The sequence below is a fragment of the Carcharhinus amblyrhynchos genome, chromosome 3 (assembly GCF_965287045.1).
Source record: "Carcharhinus amblyrhynchos chromosome 3, sCarAmb.v2.hapA, whole genome shotgun sequence".
NCBI lineage: Eukaryota > Metazoa > Chordata > Chondrichthyes > Carcharhiniformes > Carcharhinidae > Carcharhinus > Carcharhinus amblyrhynchos.
The window spans coordinates 100,887,643-100,906,544 of record NC_137326.1 but is presented as its reverse complement, the minus strand read 5'-3'; the positions used below and the strand labels follow the sequence as shown (position 1 = coordinate 100,906,544).

At 42.6% G+C, this 18,902-nt stretch overlaps 1 protein-coding gene across 1 annotated transcript in view; it reads left to right on the top strand.

Annotated features, from left to right (window-relative positions):
* The window catches only part of LOC145341236 (spermatogenesis-associated protein 16-like), a 118,023-nt gene that overhangs the window by 40,961 nt on the left and 58,160 nt on the right, over positions 1-18,902 (top strand). The window contains exon 5 of the mRNA XM_080186162.1: positions 4,243-4,390. Coding sequence (XP_080042288.1) covers positions 4,243-4,390 — 148 coding nt within the window. The remainder of the gene's footprint in view (positions 1-4,242; positions 4,391-18,902) is intronic.

The following is an 18,902-nucleotide window of genomic DNA, read 5'->3' as shown; positions in this document are numbered from 1 at the left end:
CTTGGAATTTCAAAAGACACGTGTATAAATCCAAAATTGCTGAAGAAGCAGATGAGCATTATCAAGTCTTTTTGCTCCAAGTAACGATAATGCCATTATCTATATTTCCTTTAAATTAAGAACTTTTGCTGATCAGGGTCATGTGGTCCTTCCTGTCCTCTGTTAAGAATCAGCCCAAATAAGGGCAAGTGTAGCACAAATAAAACATCTAAATTTATCATTACATTCTTGATTAGCCAGAATCGCAGCTAGCCACATTAAATTCATGTAAATTGAAAAATGCAATTATTTTGTTAACTTTGTAAATAATAGTGTTTAAGTGTGACAGTAATCTAAGGTAATTAAATGTTCCAGTCCAAGTATGGAAAAAAAATTGGCAATGATATAGGTATGAGTTTAAGAGACAGTGCTGTGTTCCTGTGCTAAGAGGATCATCTGACCAAGGAAATTGGTTAAGATTACATGCCCATAAGAGTATTTACAAAATTTTATTTTTTTGATGTATGAAATAAACACAGAGATAATAGCTATGAGGATAATTATGGGTTTTTAAGATGAACATACATGGAAGTAGGAGCAGGAGTAGGCCATTTGACCCCTCATGGCTGCTATGATTGTGGTCTGTACTGTCCCCTCTACTCCATATCCCCTTTGACTCCTTTGTCAGTCAAGAACCTATCTAACGCAGCCTTAAAAATATTCAATGACTTTGCCTCCACTACTGTCTGGGTGGAGAATTTCAAGGGTTACCAATGCTCTGAGAGAAGAAATTTCTCCTTGGGCGAAATTTTCCCATCGCGCCCACCACAGGAATCATAGCGGGCAGGGGTAGACCATGCAAAGCTCCATTAACCTCAGGCAGGATTTTCTGCTTGAAACATCCTGCCCCTTATCTCTGTCTTGTTTTGAAGCTATGTTTTCTCGTTCTAGTCTTTCCCACAAGTCAAAACATCCTTTCCGCATCCACCCTGCCAATTCCCCTCAGGATCTTATGTGTTTCAATCAACTAAATTCCAATAGATATAGACCTAGCCTGTTGAACCTTTCCTTATTACACAATTTAAATTCCATCAGCTGCAATGGTTGGATTTGAAACTATAGAACATAGAACATTACAGCGCAGAACAGGCCCTTCGGCCCACGATGTTGCGCCGACCAGTTAAAAAACAATGACCCTCTAACCTAAACCAAACCCTTACCATCCATAAACCCATCCACGGATCTCTTAAACAACCCCAAACTAGGCGCATTTACAACTGCAGCAGGCAGGGCATTCCAATCCCTCACCACCCTCTGGGTAAAGAACCTACCCCTGACATCCGTCCTATAACTACCACCCCTTAATTTAAAGCTATGCCCCCTCGTGCTAGCTTTCTCCATCCGAGGAAAAAGGCTATCACTGTCCACCCTATCTAAACCTCTAATCATCTTATATGTTTCAATAAGGTCCCCTCGATGCTGCCTTCTTTCTAACGAAAACAACCTCAAATCCCTCAGTCTCTCCTCATAGGACCTCCCCTCCATACCAGGCAACATCCTGGTAAACCTCCTCTGCACCCTCTCCAAAGCCTCCACATCCTTCCTATAATGTGGGGACCAGAACTGCACACAATACTCCAAGTGCGGCCGCACCAGAGTTTTGTACAGTTGCAGCATGACGCTGCGGCTCCTAAATTCAATCCCCCTACCAATAAACGCCAAGACACCGTATGCCTTCCTAACAACCCTATCTACTTGATTCCCAACTTTCAGGGATCTATGTACACATACACCTAGATCCCTCTGTTCATCCACACTATTCAGAGTCCTACCATTAGCCCTATACTCTACACATCCGTTATTCCTACCAGAGTGAATTACCTCACCCTTTTCCACATTAAACTCCATCCTCCACCTCTCGGCCCAGCTCTGCAACTTATCCAAGTCTCCCTGTAGACTAAGACACCCTTCCTCACTATCTACCACACCTCCGACTTTGGTGTCATCAGCAAATTTACTAATCCACCCAACTATACCCTCATCCAGATCATTTATAAAAATTACAAACAGCAGTGGCCCCAAAACAGATCCCTGAGGCACACCACTCGTAACTGAACTCCATGTCGAATACTTACCATCAACCACCACCCTCTGTCTCCTATCCGCCAACCAATTCCTAACCCAATTTCCTAGATCACCCTCAATCCCATACATCTGCAATTTCTGCAGAAGCCTTCCATGGTGAACCTTATCAAACGCCTTACTAAAGTCCATATATACCACGTCAACTACCTTACCCCCATCCACCTCTTTGGTCACTTTCTCAAAAAATGGGGGTGATTTTCCCAAAAACTAAATTTGTGGGAAAACTGGTGTAAATCACAATTGTTCGTTCCATAATTCAGACTCGAATCTCCCACACTCTGTGCAATGCCGAGGTCATAATTGTGAATATCATTAAAAGCTCAGGGGCAGGGCCTATCCATGCCAGAGGCTGACAGTTCCAGGTCTCTGCACATGTGCAGTGTCCCCGAACTATCAGCCTGCGCTTTGCTGACCATCTCAATCCCTAGCCAACCCAAGACCCCAACAGTGCTAACTCTCCAGCTCCCTCCCACAGCCTGATCATAGCCCTCCATCCATTCCTGGGCCAGTCTCCCCCCCTGCCCGTCCCAGAATGCCCAATCACTAGCCCCCTCCCCTCACAGCACTGACGATTCCCCCCATGGAAGGCAGATCCCCTCACCCTGGCGGACCCCCTCCCCAACTCCTCCCATGGGAGGCAGACCTCCCCCAGCCCATCCCGAACACTGGACTTCCGCCAGTCCCGACTGATCCCCTTGCAGAGTGGCAGCAGGACTCCTCACCCCTACTGATTGTCCCCCCTAGGCCCTGTCCCCAGCTGGTCCTGTCCCTAGGCCCAGGCCCCTCCCCTTGACACAATGCCAAGGTGCCCCCTAGGCATGGGCACTTCGCCTCTTGGGCAGTGCCAGGGGATACAGGCTGGCACAGCAAGGGTGCCCATGCCCAGAGAGTACTACCACCCTGCCACTTAACCTCCTGGAGGGCCCGAATTGCCCCCCCTTCACTACAGCAGGGTCTCCTGTTAGTTCCCCGAAAGTGGAGAGCTACTCTATACCCCACTGGAGGAGAATTGTACTGTGGGGTGGGAGACGCTATCGGGCTGGAGAATTCAGTCCTGGGCCCGATTGTTACATTTAAATTACATTGAAATAAAATTAAAATAACTGCTGTTCCCACTGGTCTCCAGCATTGTCTTGACTGTGCCAGATCTCCGTCATTGGGAGATGCACGCGTGTCAGGAATGCATGCATGAATCCTGTGAATTGGCGCCCACCAATTAACGCATTGGGAGGGAGAATCATCCCCCATGGCTCTAGGGCATTTTCATAGGTTTCTGGATTACCGGTCCACTAACATTGCCAATATGTTACTATCGCCCTTCTGATAGTTGTAAATTGTAGGGGAATTTCACAGTGACTTCATTGTAGTGTTAATGTAAGCTTCACATGTGACAAATAAATAAACTTTAAAAAAAATTGTCCTGTTTCTCGCTCTCCTTGCTTTTACCCTTCACAAACTGTAATTCTTTCAAAGTATCATGATTTGCATTCTCTCCCAAGATCTCATATTCCCATCCTCAATAAGCTACAGAGGTAATCTTCTCAAATAATTTAACTCGATTGGTGCCCAGGCTCCACCTTATACCATTGATTTTCTCCAGTTATATGTCCCAGCATGAACCTGCTATTTTTCACATAGTGGCCTTTTATTTGCTCCCTGCTTCCTTTGATCCAATATCAGGAGTGCTCCTTCAGCCACTGCATTCCCATTGTCTAAAACTTGCTGGCCAGAATTCTTCAACCTTATCCGTGGCTGGGATTCTCCAGTCCTGCAGCAGCAAATGGAGTTTTTGCAAAGCACCAAATATTATGTTCTCATTGGCAGTAATGGTGGAGCAAATGAGGTCGGAGAATCCTGGCCAATGTTTAGAATTTTGTTTCAAACCATGTAAGTCCACTTACAACCTCTGTGGGATTTTCTTCCATTATCACTTTTTCCTTATCTTTACTTTGTCTTGAATCTACCTATTTGATATCCTATCTTTCTCCACTGTCTTGCAGAGTATTCTGAAATGCCTCTGCATGGCATTGGAGGATGCTTTGGAAATGTAGTTCTGTTGTATATAATTTGATTTTGAAAGTTAGTATTTTACATATCCATTCTTTTTTATGAAACTAGGCAATGCTGGAAGAGGGCATCACTCAAGCTGAAACATTTTCGGTTATGTACACGCCATTTGCAGTGAAACCAACTGCTGCACAAATAGAGAAAGTAAAAGACGTTTTCAGGAAAAAGCACCCTGCTTATGCCAATTACTTATATGCAGGTAATTAATTATTTTATATAATCATTGTACCATTTGAAAAACATGGGTGGAATTCTCCCATTTTGAGACTAAATGCTTTGGTGGGTAGCCCTGGCAGCACCTATACTGTTGACCAGACTAGCAGGATCCCGCACCAGATTCTGCACTTGGAAGCTCATTAATTATGAACAAGCAGGTTCCTTCTGACTCCAGGTAGGCCATTATCTGATTTGCCTGCCCTACCTCATTGATGGGTTTGAAGGTCCCAGCTCCATATTTAAATACTACTCCATCACAATAATATCACACTCTCCAGCCCACATGTCTTCACCAGACCATATAGGGTGTCAGCAAGCCAGAGGGAAAAGGCTAGCAATGTCAAGAAGAAATCTTCCCCCCAGTTCACCACCCACGAGGCATCCAAGTCCTACTTGGACCTCCATCCACTGCATCTGGAATTTTCATCCATCCTGTTCCAGTAAACTATGTGGTATTTCTTTAACCTCCTTGTTTGTGAGCTATTTGTGCAGCCTTGTTGACAAACAGCTTCCCCCCTCTCGTTCTTCACTTTGCCTAACATCCTTTATTTTCTTCATCCACCTCCTTGCCCCTCTGCATGCCATCGTGAGCTTTCGCACTTCCACCTCCTCTCTGCATAGCCCTCCTTCCACATTGCCCCTCTTGTCTTCGTTGAGCCACAAGCCCCTCATCTCCAGCCTCACCTCACACTCAAACCCCCTGTCCAACTTGTTGCAGTGGCAGCATGGATCCTGTAGCATAGTCCTATCCAGATAAAGACTGCTGTGTGGTACCACTGTGGTGAGACAAGAAGATTCCTGCACCCTCAATCCCGGACAAATACTGATCCAACCCGATGACACAGTAGAGTCCATGGGTACAGCAGCATGGTGCTGTCCATGAAGACCGACTTGGCATAGAGGTGGAGGGCAGAAACTGGTCTCCCTGACAGGTTGGTGAACCACCACACAACAGGAACAATGCAACTCTATGGCAAAATGTTGTTACACCTACACTGAAGTCTCTGCCAGATGAAGGACCACCTTGCACATTCCACTCATTAGCAATTGGGTTTGATGCCACTGTGTCTGCCTGCCCACCATCAAGCCTATCGCAGACTGGTTTGGAGAATACTGCCCTTCGTCGTTAGCCGTAAATAATAATCGTGATTATTTTAATGTAATTTATTTCATTATGATAAAGTTAGTGTGATAATGGAACAAGTCTGAGAACATGAAAGCCTTTATAATATCCTAGTTGTATACTCTTAGCTGCGGTGCAGTTATATTTCTGTTTCAAAGAGCTGAGTGTGATTTCTTTATTTCAGTAAGTATGACCTATACTCCCTGAAACAATGAACTGACATGCATAATTATTGATAGTTGGTGTTAGGAGCTCCGCTCTTCTTCACATATGTTGATGACCTAGACTTTGGCGCCTGACATGATTTCAATATATGCAGCTACTACAAACCTTTGAAATGCTGTGAACTGTTTATAAATTATTGAAGCAGGCAGGTTGAGAGAATGGTTAATAAAGCATACATCATTCTAGGTTTTATTAATAGAGGCTGAGGGTGGAATTTTTTTGTCTAAGTGTCATCTCAGACAGGAAAAACGGTGGGGGGCAGCCTGTCAGCGACAATGCCATTTTCCCCCCCATATTTTTAAACTGATTGACAAATAAAAATGAAGAGATATCACACTAGCAGAATCCATCCTGCTAGCAATTTGGGTTTTTAAAAGATCAAGGCCCTCCACCATAGATACCTCCCACATCCCTGAGCCCCTCAGAACATAAGAAATAGGAGCAGGAATAGGCCATCTAGCCCTTCGAGCCTGCCCCGCCATTCAACAAGATCATGGCTGATCTGAAGTGGCTCAGTTCCACTTTGCCGCTTTCTCCCCATAACCCTTAATCCCCTTGCCTACCAAAAACCTATCTACCCGCGTCTTAAATATATTTAGTGAGGTAGCCTCCACCACTTCAGCGGGCAGAGAATTCCAGAGATTCACCACCCTTTGAGTGAAGAAGTTCCTCCTCAACTCTGTTCTAAACTGCCCCCCCCACTTATCTTGAGGCTGTGCCCTCTAGTCCTGCTGTCCTTTCTGAGTGGGAAGAACATCTCCACCTCTACCCTATCATCATCTTATACATCTCAATAAGATCCCCCCTCATCCTTCTAAAGAACTCCCGCTGCCACCTTTCCTGTACAACCTCCCAACACCTCCTCCAAAAATTACACTACCCCAGCTCTGCCTCCACTATCCTTTGGCTCTGCCCCAATAGGAGTGCCCAAGGGACTCTGCCACAATACTGCCCAGTCATGACCCGCTCTCCCCTGGGGGTTCTACTCACCTGTGCATCTATGACGGGTTCAGTTCACCAGCTGCACTTCATGGGGGACCTGTCATGATTCAGATGTGCTGTCATGTCAACGCAAATGGACAATTTAATCAGACGCAAAGGCCTGATAATATTTAAATTGAGCAAATAGAGATCCCAACTTTTAAAATTGAGATTTCTGTTGCACATTGACAGGAGGCAGACAATTGATCAGGGAAATCCTGCCAGTGTAAAAGCCATTTTGTGACTCCCACTTTCTTCTCCACCTGTTCATTATCCCTCAAAAATGGAAGAGAGAAATACTCCCATAGAGTTCAAAAATGAGGAAGTTATGTTAGCAGAAGAGAAAATGTTGGAAAATCTCAGCAGATCTGGCAGCATCTGTAAAGAGAGAAAAGAGTTGACATTTTGAGTCCAGATGATCCTTTCTCAAAGTTATGTTAAATGCCTCAGAATACTGTATCCAGTTCTGGTGACACACTTGAGGAAGAATGGGAAGGCATTAATGGGGAAAATATTCACAAGAATGGCGAGAGGTAAGAAGCTTTAGTTATGTAGAAGAATTGGGGAACTGATCTCCTTGGAGAAGGGAATTGCTCCTCACAACCAATTCCTTGGTTGTGAGGAAACTCAGTAGAAGTATTAAAAAACATGAGAGCTCCGAACAAAGTATATAGGGAGTAGGTTTCCTCATTGGTGAAAGCATAGAGAACAAGAGAGCACAGATTTAAGGTGATTAGCAAGAGAGGCAATGTGACATGAGGAAAAACCTCAGAAGGTAGTTATAATCTGGAATTCACTGCCTGAAAATGTGGTGGAGGCAGGTTCAATTGAAGCATTCAAAGGGGAATTAGATTATTAGAATGAAAGGAAGAATATCCAGGGTTACAATGAAAAGATAAAGGAGTGACGCTAGATGTATTGCTCCTTTGGAGAGCCAGTTCAGGTATGAAAACTGGAGTGGCCTTCTTCTGTAATCATATTGTGACTTGATAATTTTGGGCAGGTGTTTACACTTTATTGGAATAATAGCCCTTCATATGTATATATGCCATAGAATTCATGAGAGATGGATTATGGATACCTGTATGAAGTCTGTGATAACCTGTACCTGTGTATGCTAGTTATGATAACACTAGTTTCTTCTGCTTCTTATAATCAAAATTATGTAGATTTGCATTGAGGAAAAAAATCCTTAACGATTAGTAGATAAAAATAGCAGCTAACTGCAATGTGACTTGTTGGAACATGAAATAGCCGTTTGACTTGAAAATGGAACTTGACTACCCCAAGAATACAGTGTAGATGGCTAATTGTCCCATCCCAGGAACTTTGTGCATTAGATTACATACCTCTGTCCTAGCCTCCCTGTTCTGTTGGTCATTCTGTTCTAGTGATTCATCTGAATTCTAATCACATAGCACTATTCAAAGCAAAGATGTGGCCCAGTTTCTTGACCAAATATTGCTCTTCCAATGAACATCATCAAAATACAGCTTCACTCATTGTTTATCTCATTGTTATTTTGTGTGCTGTGTTTTGGTGTGAGCAAATTTGCCAACTACAATCACTATCCTCGAAATGATTTCATTGTATGTGAAACTCCATGACCACAGATTTCCTTGACACTGTTTCCGCTTCACTATCCTAACTTCGTTTAAACAGAATTTTCACCATATATCTACTGAAGTTACAATGATGGTGCAGAAGAAACTTTCTGCCTTTGAGAGGATTTTGAGAGATTGTTGTCGGCTACTATATAAATTCTTTCTTTGTTATATCTCCTGTTTGTATTAAACATTGTATTAGGGGTGGCACAGTGGCTAGCACAGCTCCAGGGACCTGGGTTCGATTCCTGACTTGGGTCACCGTGTTTGTGGAGTTTGCACATTCTACCTGTGTCTGCGTGGGTTTCCTGCGGATGTTCTGATTTCCTCCCACAGTCCAAAGATGTGCAGGTTAGGTGACTGGTCATACTAAAATGCCCATAGTGGCTCAGGATATGTCGGTCAGAGCGATTAGCAGGGTAAATGTGTGGGGATAGGGCCTGGGGTAGGACTGTTGTCGGTGCAGACTTGATAGGCCAAATGGCCTCCTTCTGCATGTAGGGTTTCTATGATTTTCTGATCTATTAATTTGAAGTGCAGCAAGTGTTCTTCAAGAAAGGGAACAATGATGTGCAGAGCAAAATCCCACATGTCACAAATTATTAGTTTAATTTTGATGATGAATATTCATCTTCAAATACTATTCATGATTTTATAACATTCTCCGGAATAAGGAATGGTATCTCAGTTTAATATCCCATTAAAATGACAACACCTCCAACAGTACAATATTCACTCAGTACTATATATTAATATCAGTTTAGATAATGCATTTTCTTAAACTGACAATCTTCTCAAATGTTAAAGATTTAAATTGTGGTATCACTGTCTCAACTGATCAGAGATTTATTTTACCTTAAGAATGTCTTATTAGATTTTTAAACTCAAACCTGAATTATACCAGGCGACTAGGTCTGAGTGATCACAAAGCAAATCTGAAATATAATTCAGTGTTTTTGCTCTTCGTTTGGGAGCAGTCACATTTGTAATACAAGTTAAGCAAAATCTCTTTGCATCAACCACATAACTTATTGAGTTTTGAAATATTACAGCATCAGTTGAGTTCCTCAGGGTAGTGTCCTGGGCCTAATAATGCTTCATCAGTGACCTTCCTTCCATCATGAGGTCAGAAGTGAGGATGTTCCGGAGGTTCAGAGATGAGTGTGCAATGTTGACCAGCATTTACGACTGCACAGATATTGGAGGTATCCATGTGCAAATGCAGAAATATCTGGACAATGTACAGGTTTAGGCTGACAAGTGGCAAGTAATATTAGCAGCATGCAAGTGCCAGGCAGTGACCATCTCCAGTGAGAAGGAGTCTAACCACCACTCCTTAACATTCAATAGCATTACTATTGCTGAACCACTTCTATCAACACCCTGGGTGTTACCATTGACCAGAAGCTAAACTAACTTTGTAAGTACCATGATCAAAAGAGCAGGTCAGAAACTAGGAGTACTGCAATGATTAACTCACCTCCTGACTTCTTAAACCTGTCCACTATCTAGAAGGCACAAGTCAGAAATGCAGTGGAATATTCACCATTTGACTGGATGAATGAGCTCCAACAACACTAAAAAACCTCGACACCAGCCAGGACAAAGCAACCCAATCAATTAGCGCCCCATCCACAAATATTCACTCCCTCTACCACCAACATACAGTGGTAGTAATGTGTACCATCTACAAGGTGCACTGCACAAACTCACCAAGGCTCCTTTGGCAGCATCTTCCAAACCCATGACCGTTACCATCTAGAAGGACAAGGACAGCAGTGATATAGGGACATCACCACTGGGAAGTTCCCCTCTAAGCCACTCACCATCCTGTCTTGGAAATAAATTGCTGTTCCTTCACTGTTGCTGAATCAAAATCTTGAATTTCACTCGCAGCATTGTGGTGTTACTCACACCACCTGGACTGTAACAATTCAAAATGACAGCCCACCACCACTATCTCAAGGCCAATTGGGGATGGGCGTAGCCAGTGACTTTTATATCCCATGAGTGAATTTTTAATCATCAATTCAGCATTGATACGATGCTTACCAATGATCACATTTCAACCAATGTATTTTTCTGGTTTACAAAGCAAAAACTCATAAGTGAATAGACTTGTAAATTATTTAGAAATTAAGAAATTTATGGAATGAAAATCAGGCGGGTTTCTAAAAAAATCAGGCAGCTTCTAGAAAGATTGGCAGTTGTTACAATCTCAATAGAGACCAATAACTTAAAAAAAAATCAATTTCCTGTTATTAACTGAGAAGACCGCACAACAAAATTTAATATTTTAAAGAAAAATGTTTACAGACAAAAGTTAAAGAATAAGCACTGTTAACATTGTATCTCATAAACACTTACCTAAATTCCACTCAATATAGTCTACTTTCAGTTTCAGTCAAGAATTCTACCATTCTCTATTCTACCATTTCAATGTCACTGTTTCTTGAGTGTGTATTAGATTCTCCTGGAACCAAACCAAAGTATGTCTCAGTTCCCAGAGATATATTTTGATTCTCATTAATTTCCTAGTCTGGCATTTAGGTTTCCAAAATTCACTCTCTCTGCAGATTCCATTGCTGACCTCTTCCACTAGTTTTACTAGGCAGATCTAAGTTTTCATAAAACGGTCTTTTCATTCTGAATATGGGCCTCACTCACAATCCCTACATAGCATCCCACAAAAAAATGCGTAGTTTCTGTTACTCTTATCCAAATCTCCAAATTCTTCCTGCCTTCGCTAAGCGGCTGCCAGCCCCAAATGCCAAATACAGCAGAGATAAATTATAACAAAATATTCCTTCCTCAACCAACTCCATGGCAATGAGATGCAGATTGGCCTGTCTCCAGATAGAAACTAAATTATCTTTAACTTTAATTTTTTCCTTTGATTTGTAAGGTATATGAATGCTTTAAACCTCCTATTGTTTACTGTTGCCTTCAAACCTCTCCATCTGGAGAAATTACTTAAATATTTTAGCCTTTCCACCTGGCCCCTCAGCCCATGGTTTACACCTTCATATCAAGTCTTCTCCTGAGATCATTTACAGGCAGACCGTACAAACATACAAGTTAGGAGCAGGAGTAGGCCATAGGGCTCCTTGAGCCTGCTCCACCATTCAGAAGATCATAGCTGATCTAATTTTGATCTCGTCTTCACATTCCTGCCTACCCTCAATAATCTTTCACCCTTTGCTTATCTATCTACATCAACCTAAAAGATATTCAAATCTCTGCCTTAATCACCTTTTGAGGAAGATAATTTCAAAGAGAGAAAACGTTTTTCGTCATGTCTTAAATGAGTGACCCCTTATTTTTAAAGAATGGCTCCTGGATCTAGATTTATAGCTTATTGATATAGTTAAAGCTTCTGTTGTTGAACTTTTAGCATCTTAAATCATGGCTTCCCCATCTTGATAGGGCCCCCCTTTGATCTGTCAATGTGGTGGCACAGTGGCACAGTAGTTAGCACTGCAGTCACTGCACTAGCAGCAGGGATCCAGGTTTGAGTGCAGCCTCCAGTGACAGTCTGTGGATTTTGCATGTTTTCCCCGTGTCTGTGAGGCTTCCTCTGGGTTCTCCAGTTTCCTCCCGCAGTCCAAAGATGTACTGATTGGGTATGCGTGCAAATGATGTGTCGGTTAGGTGTATTAGCTGAGGTAAGTGTGCGCAGATAGGGGCTGGGTAAGATGCTCTTTCAGAAAGTTGGTGCAAACTTGATGCACTGAAGGGATTCTTTTCCATGGAGTACCCCCATACCCGTCTGCCAGCCCTTATTCCATTTTCATGGCATTTTTCCATTTACCCCACATTTAAAATTTGGAATATCAAGACTAAAATAAATCCTATAATATACTAATTTGTAACATGGAGAAGTTGAAAATTATCCCCATATTCAGCTATCCAAAAGTAAACAATGTGCCATTTACAGAAAATGATTTTTAATCAGTAGATAAAACAAATGCAACCTTTTAGAACAATGCTGCAGTAATACTGTTTTTGTCACTTGCAACAGCAATAAACTGCTCAGTAGCAGATGAATTGCTGAGAATCAGGCTGCAAGTCAAATGAGAACTGCTAAAGGAAAATGCTTTTTTTACATTTTTCTTGTGTAGTAGTAATTATTGGCCATTGCTGAGTATCTCAGGACATTAAATGTCAACCACACAGCATGAAACAGGGGAAACATGTTGGCCAGACAAGGCTGGAGAGAACATTAATGAACTACTTGGGTTTTTATGACAGTCATGTATATTTTCTGGTGCAAGACAACAAACTTCATGGATTCATGAAGGGAAAATCATGATTGACGAATTTACTGGATTTTTATGAAGATATAACGAGTGCGATAGACAGAGGGGAACCGGTGGATGTGATATTTTTAGATTTCCAAAAGGCATTCGATAAGGTACCTCACAAAAGGCTGTGCAGAAGATTAAGGTAAACGGAGTTGGGGGTAAAGTGTTAGTGTGGATTGAGGCTAACAGGAAGCAGAGAGTTGGAATAAATGGGTGCTTTTCTAGTTGGCAGTTGGTGACTAGTGGCATGCCGCAGGGATCAGTGCTGGGGCCTCAACTGTTTATCATATACATAGACGATCTAGAGGAGGGGACCGAGTGTAGGGTAACAAAGTTTGCTGATGACACAAAGATGAGTGGGAAAGCAAATTGCGTGGAGGAAGTGGAAAGTCTGCAGAGAGATTTGGATAGGCTGAGTGAGTGGGCGAGGACCTGGCAGATGGAATATAACGTTAGCAAATGTGAGGTTTTCCACTTTGGAAGAAATAATAGTAGGATGGAATATTATTTAAATGGTGAAAAATTATAACATGCTACTGTGCAGAGGGAACTGGGGATCCTTGTGCATGCATTGCAAAAATTCAGTCTGCAGGTGCAGCAGGTGACCAAGAATGTTGGCCTTTATCACAAGGGGGATGGAATATAAAAGCAGGGAGGTCTTGCTGCAATTGTACAAGGTACTGGTAAGGCCGCAACTAGAATACTGTGTACAATTTTGGTCCCCTTATTTGCAAAAGGATATATTGGCCTTGGAGGGAGTACAGAGAAGGTTCACCAGGTTGATACCAGAGATGAGGGAGTTAGCTTATAAGGGGAGATTGAGTAGATTGGGCCTGTACTCGTTGGAATTTAGAAGGCTGAGGGGTGATCTTACAGAGACATATAAGATAGATAGGGTAGAGGCAGAGAGATTCCTTCCACTTAGGAAGGAAACAAGAACTAGCCTCAAAATAAGGGGGAGTCAGTTTAGAACAGAGTTGAGGAGGAACTTCTTCACTCAAAGGGTGGTGAATCTCTGGCATTCTCTGCCCGTTGAAGCAGTAGAGGCTGCCTCGTTGGATATGTTTAAGTCACAGGTAGATAGATTTCTGATCAATAAGGGAATTAAGGGTTATGGGGAGCAGGCGGGTAAGTGGAACTGAACCACTTTCAGATCAGCCATGATTTTATTGAATGGCAGGGCAGGATCAAGGGGCTAGATGGCCTACTCCTGCTCCTATTTCTTATAGAACATAGAACACAGAAAACTACAGCACAAGCAGGTCCTTTGGCCCACAGGTTGCGCTGATCATATCCCTAACTACTAGGCCTACCTATAACCCTCAATCCCATTAAATCCCATGTACTCATCCACAAGACCCCAACGAGTTCGCCTCCACCACCACCGACAGCAACCGATTCCGCTCACCCACCACCCTCTGAGTGAAAAACTTACCCCTGACATCTCCTCTGTACCTACTCCTCAGCACCTTAAACGTGTGTCCTCTCATAGCGACCATTTCAGCCCTGGGAAATAGCCTCTGAGAATCCACCCGATCTATACCTCTCAATATCTTGTAAACCTCTATCTGGTCACCTCTCATCCTTCGTCTCTCCGGGGAGAAAAAAGACGGAGCTCCCTCAACCTAAGGCATGCCACCCAATCCAGGCAACATCCTTGTAAATTTCCTCTGCACCCTTTCAATAGCTTCCACATTTTCTTGTAATGAGGTGACCAGAACTGCGCACAGTACTCCAAGTGGGGTCTGACTAGGTTCTTATAAAGCTGCAGCATTATCTCCCGACTAAACTCAATCCCTGGATTGATGAAGGCTAGTACACCATACGCCTTCTTAACCACATCCTCCACCTGCGAGGCCAATTTAAGAGTCCCATAGACCCATACTCCAAGGTCCTTCTGATCTTCTACACTGCTAAGAGTCTTACCCTTGATATTATACTCCTTCATCCCATTGGACCTGCCAAGATGGACCACGCCACATTTATCTGGGTTGAAGTCCATCTGCCACTTCTCCTCCCAGTCTTGCATCCTATCTATATCATGCTGCAACTTCTGACATCCCTCTAGACTATCCACAACACCATCAACCTTCATGTCATCGGCAAACTTACCAACCCATCCCTCCACTTCCTCATCCAGGTCATTTATGAAAATTGTAAACAGCAAGGGTCCCAAAACAGATCCCTGGGGCACTCCACTGGTGACTGACCTCCATGCAGAAAAAGACCCATCCACAACCACTCTCTGCCTTCTGCAGGCAAGCCAGTTCTGGATCCATAAGGCAACAGCCCCTTGGATCCCATGCCCTTTAACTTTCTCAAGAAGTCTTGCATGTTCTTAAAATGTCTGATTTTCAAAAAATTAGTGTCTTAACTTAAAGTTGAGGGATTTAAACTCAAAATCTGAGTTGCCAGTCTGGTAGTATAGTCACTCAATCCCTTACCTAGCTTTTGAGCCTCTCATGGGCTTGTGGAAACCCTGGGTATTTCCTTTCACTAGAAATATACTTAGCCTTTGTATGCGTATAGAAGTGCCGGTGTTCTAGAGAACATATGTTCTTTAATGATTGCATATGCTGCTTGGAGCAGTTTCACTTTTTGCAGATCTAAGTTGCTCACACTTGGAGACTTGAACCAAATAGTTATCCCAAGGTTGCAAAGATGGGCCATATGCATCCTTACCAATTAAAGTTGTGGTGAGGATATAACATAATACTGAAAGCTCACGTTTGAAGAGGCTGGAGCTATGCAAAGAGTACTGGCTTTGTCAATCTAACACAGTTGACTTCATAAAATCAATAACAGATTGATTGAAGTTGCACATTCTCTGGAACTCAATAAGCTGAAAAGGTCAGTGTGATTGCCTTTGAACACTACAATTAAGCACTAAATATAAAAGAAAGTTGAATCAGATTGTTGGTGATCCCTACATGTTAAAACCTGAAACTCTCGACCATTTCTACTTCATTCCCATTGATGTAGACGGGGCATGCTTCCTGAAGTCATAGACTATCTCCTTTGTTTTGCTGACATGATCATTGTTATCGCACCAGTTGACTGCTGCAGAAATTGAGTATTATACGCCTGTGATAATCCCCATGAGTTCCATGGGGATCTCTCATTGAACTCCCTGTGAGGCCCGTTGAATACGAGTTCCCTTGGTAACAGGCAATAGCTTTCCCAGATGGAACTTGTCATCCGAGTCATTCATACAGCAAACAGTAGGAAGGGTCTGTAGAACTGTTGTCCCGATTGGCACTCGTATGAGAACTGTTGTCCTGGTTGGCGCTCGTGTGAGAACGGTTGTCTTGGTTGGCACCCATGAGAGAACAGTTGTCCTGGTTGATGCTTGTGTAACCTAGAAGGCAACACCCTGACAGTGAAGTCCTGGAAGGCAAAACCCCAGAAGATGTAACCCTGGAATGTCTTACCGAGGAAGGCAAAGCCCCAGAAGCTGAAACCTCAAAATGCAAAACCCTTTGGGTTTAATAAACATACAAGATGATGAGCTGTTTTCATTGTATGAGGTATATTTGCTGTGACATTGTGATTACGTCAACAGAAATTTATCATTGTGTAAAAGCATTGTTAGCTTGAATAGCGAATTCTAACCCATGTTTCAATGCACCTATTTTGAACAGGCTGTTAAAATAGACTGAAATTATAATGTATTTGATTTATAATTTGTAATGTATGTGGATAAATTGTTTTAATATAAAAGAAAGTTGAAACAGATTGTTGGTGATCCCTACACGTTAAAACCTGAAACTCTCGACCATTTCTACTTCATTCCCATTGATGTAGATGGGGCATGCTTCCTGAAGTCATAGACTATCTCTCCTTTGTTTTGCTGACATTGGAGGGAGAGATCATTGTTATCGCACCAGTTCACTGGATTCTTTATCTTATTCCTGTACGCTGTCTCATCTACTCTGTTTGCGATCCAACCCGCTATGGTGGTGCCATCAGCAAACATGAAAATTGAGTTGGGGAGGAATTTGGCCACATAGTCATTAAGTGTATAAAAAGGAGCATAGTAAGGGACTGTGGACACAGCCTTGTGGGCAACCGGTGTTGAGGATGATCGTGGAGGAGTTGTTGCTGCCTATCCTTCTGATTGCCATCTGTGGGTTAGGAAGTTCAGGATCCAGCTGCAGAGCACAGAGGGAAGAGCCGAGCCCCAGGCCATGGAGCTTGAAGATGGGTTCTGTAGGAATAATGGTGTTGAAGGCTGAGCTGTAGTCAATACATATGTGTCTTGAGTGCGGAGCCAGGGAGATGGCATGTGCTGTGAACCTGTTGTGGCAGTAGGTGAACTGCAGTGAATGCAGGCAACCTGGGAGGCTGGAATTGATTCATGCTATGACTAACCATTCAAAGCACTCCATAATGATGGATGTCAGAGCCACCAGACAATAGTCATTAAGGCATGCTGCTTGGCTTTTCTTTCACACCCGGAAATATGGTCGTCTTCTTGAAGCAGATGGGGACCTCCAGATTGTTGTAATGATGTTAAAGATGTCTGCAAATACCTCTGCCGGTTGGTCTGCACAGGAACTGAGTGCTTGTCCTGGTATCCCATCTGGGCCAGTTGCTTTTCATGGGTTGACCTTTTAAGAAAGTTGCTGCGACATCTGAAATGGCGACTTGAGATATAGGTTCACCCAAGGCTTCCAGGGTTGAGGGTATGCTCTGTGATCTTTGCTCATCAATGCCTTGGTGCTGGCAATTTTATAGAGCAAAGCTGCAAATGTTATTTTTCATATTACAAAGAAGGAAAGAAAGCAGATGAATTCTGATATTTAAACCATGTTCTGTTCATTTATTCATTTCATGAGAGATACATCAATTTGTTTACAACTTATTTTACTCAAATTCTTTAAGCCCATCTTAAGGGATGGTTGATGCAAGATGATCACATTTACTACAGTGAAGGTTGTGAATACGATACTCTCCACTTGCCTGAATGTGTGCCACTCCTGTACACTCAAGAAATGACACCGTCCAGGAGAAAGCTTGACTTCTTGATCAAAATCCCATCTAGCACCTATTTCACACCTTCCATCACCAGTGCACTGTAGTTCCAGTATGTAGAAAATGCACTGTGATAACTCAATGCTTCTTCAACTGCACCTCCTAACCTCAAAAATCTAGAAGGACAAAGACAGTGCATTGGAACAACATTGCCTACAAGTTCCCTTCCAAGTCATGCATTGGCCTGACTTGGAAATACATTGCTGTTCCTTCATTGTCACTGGTTCAAAATCCTGAAACTTCCTACATTATAACAATGTAGGTGTACCGATATAACACAACTTCAGTAATTCCAATAAAGTGGCTCACCAGTACCTTCTCAAGGGCACTTAGCCATATGCAACCAATGCTGGCCTTGCCAGCAAAACAAATGAAAAAAAAATTTAAATACTCCCATGTCCTTCACAATTCCTTCAGGGAATCACTTGTATCCTTTAAACTCTGCTGTCATAAAGCACACAATTTTAGGATATATGCCACATCATATGATTTCTCTTATTCACATTTCATCATAGTATGTTCACCCAAACCCTGGAGGAAGGTTAAGGACAGACATGAAGGCAATATCAATTCCTACCTCAGATTGATCCTGCACATCTAGAATATGACACAGAATCCCACAGTGCAGAAGTGGCCCGTTCAGCCCATCATGTCTGTACTGACCACAATCTCAGCCAGGTCCCATCCCCAAAACCCCATGCATATGCCCTAGCTAAGAGGCAATTTGTCTTGGCCAGTGCACCTAACCTGCATATCTTTGGACTGTGGGAGAAAACTGGCGCACTTGGAGGAAACCCATGCAGACACAGGGAGAATGTGCAAACTTCCCACAGACATATTTTTGCTAAAACCAGTGGGGTTCCCAGAAGCCAACTTAAAGAATATGTGGTCTAAAGGAACTGCTTTTAATTTCTTGAGGAAGATTTCAAGTTTCAAACCTATACTATGTATTATTATACAAAAGTGTTGTAAAAGTATTGACAAATATTATCCTATAACTAAAACAAAAAAACGTAATATCCTTCATCCAAATTAATTGAAGAGTTGAATAACAGATGGATGGATTTGCCTTGGTACAAATCTATTGTGCTATTACAAACAAATTTTCTAAAAATATTTAAGTTGTTATAAAGTGCAAAGGGAAAAATATGTCTATAAAAGGTGCACAGACAGGCGCAGGTCATTTGAAAAAAAACGAGCTTACTTTGTCAATATTAATATCAC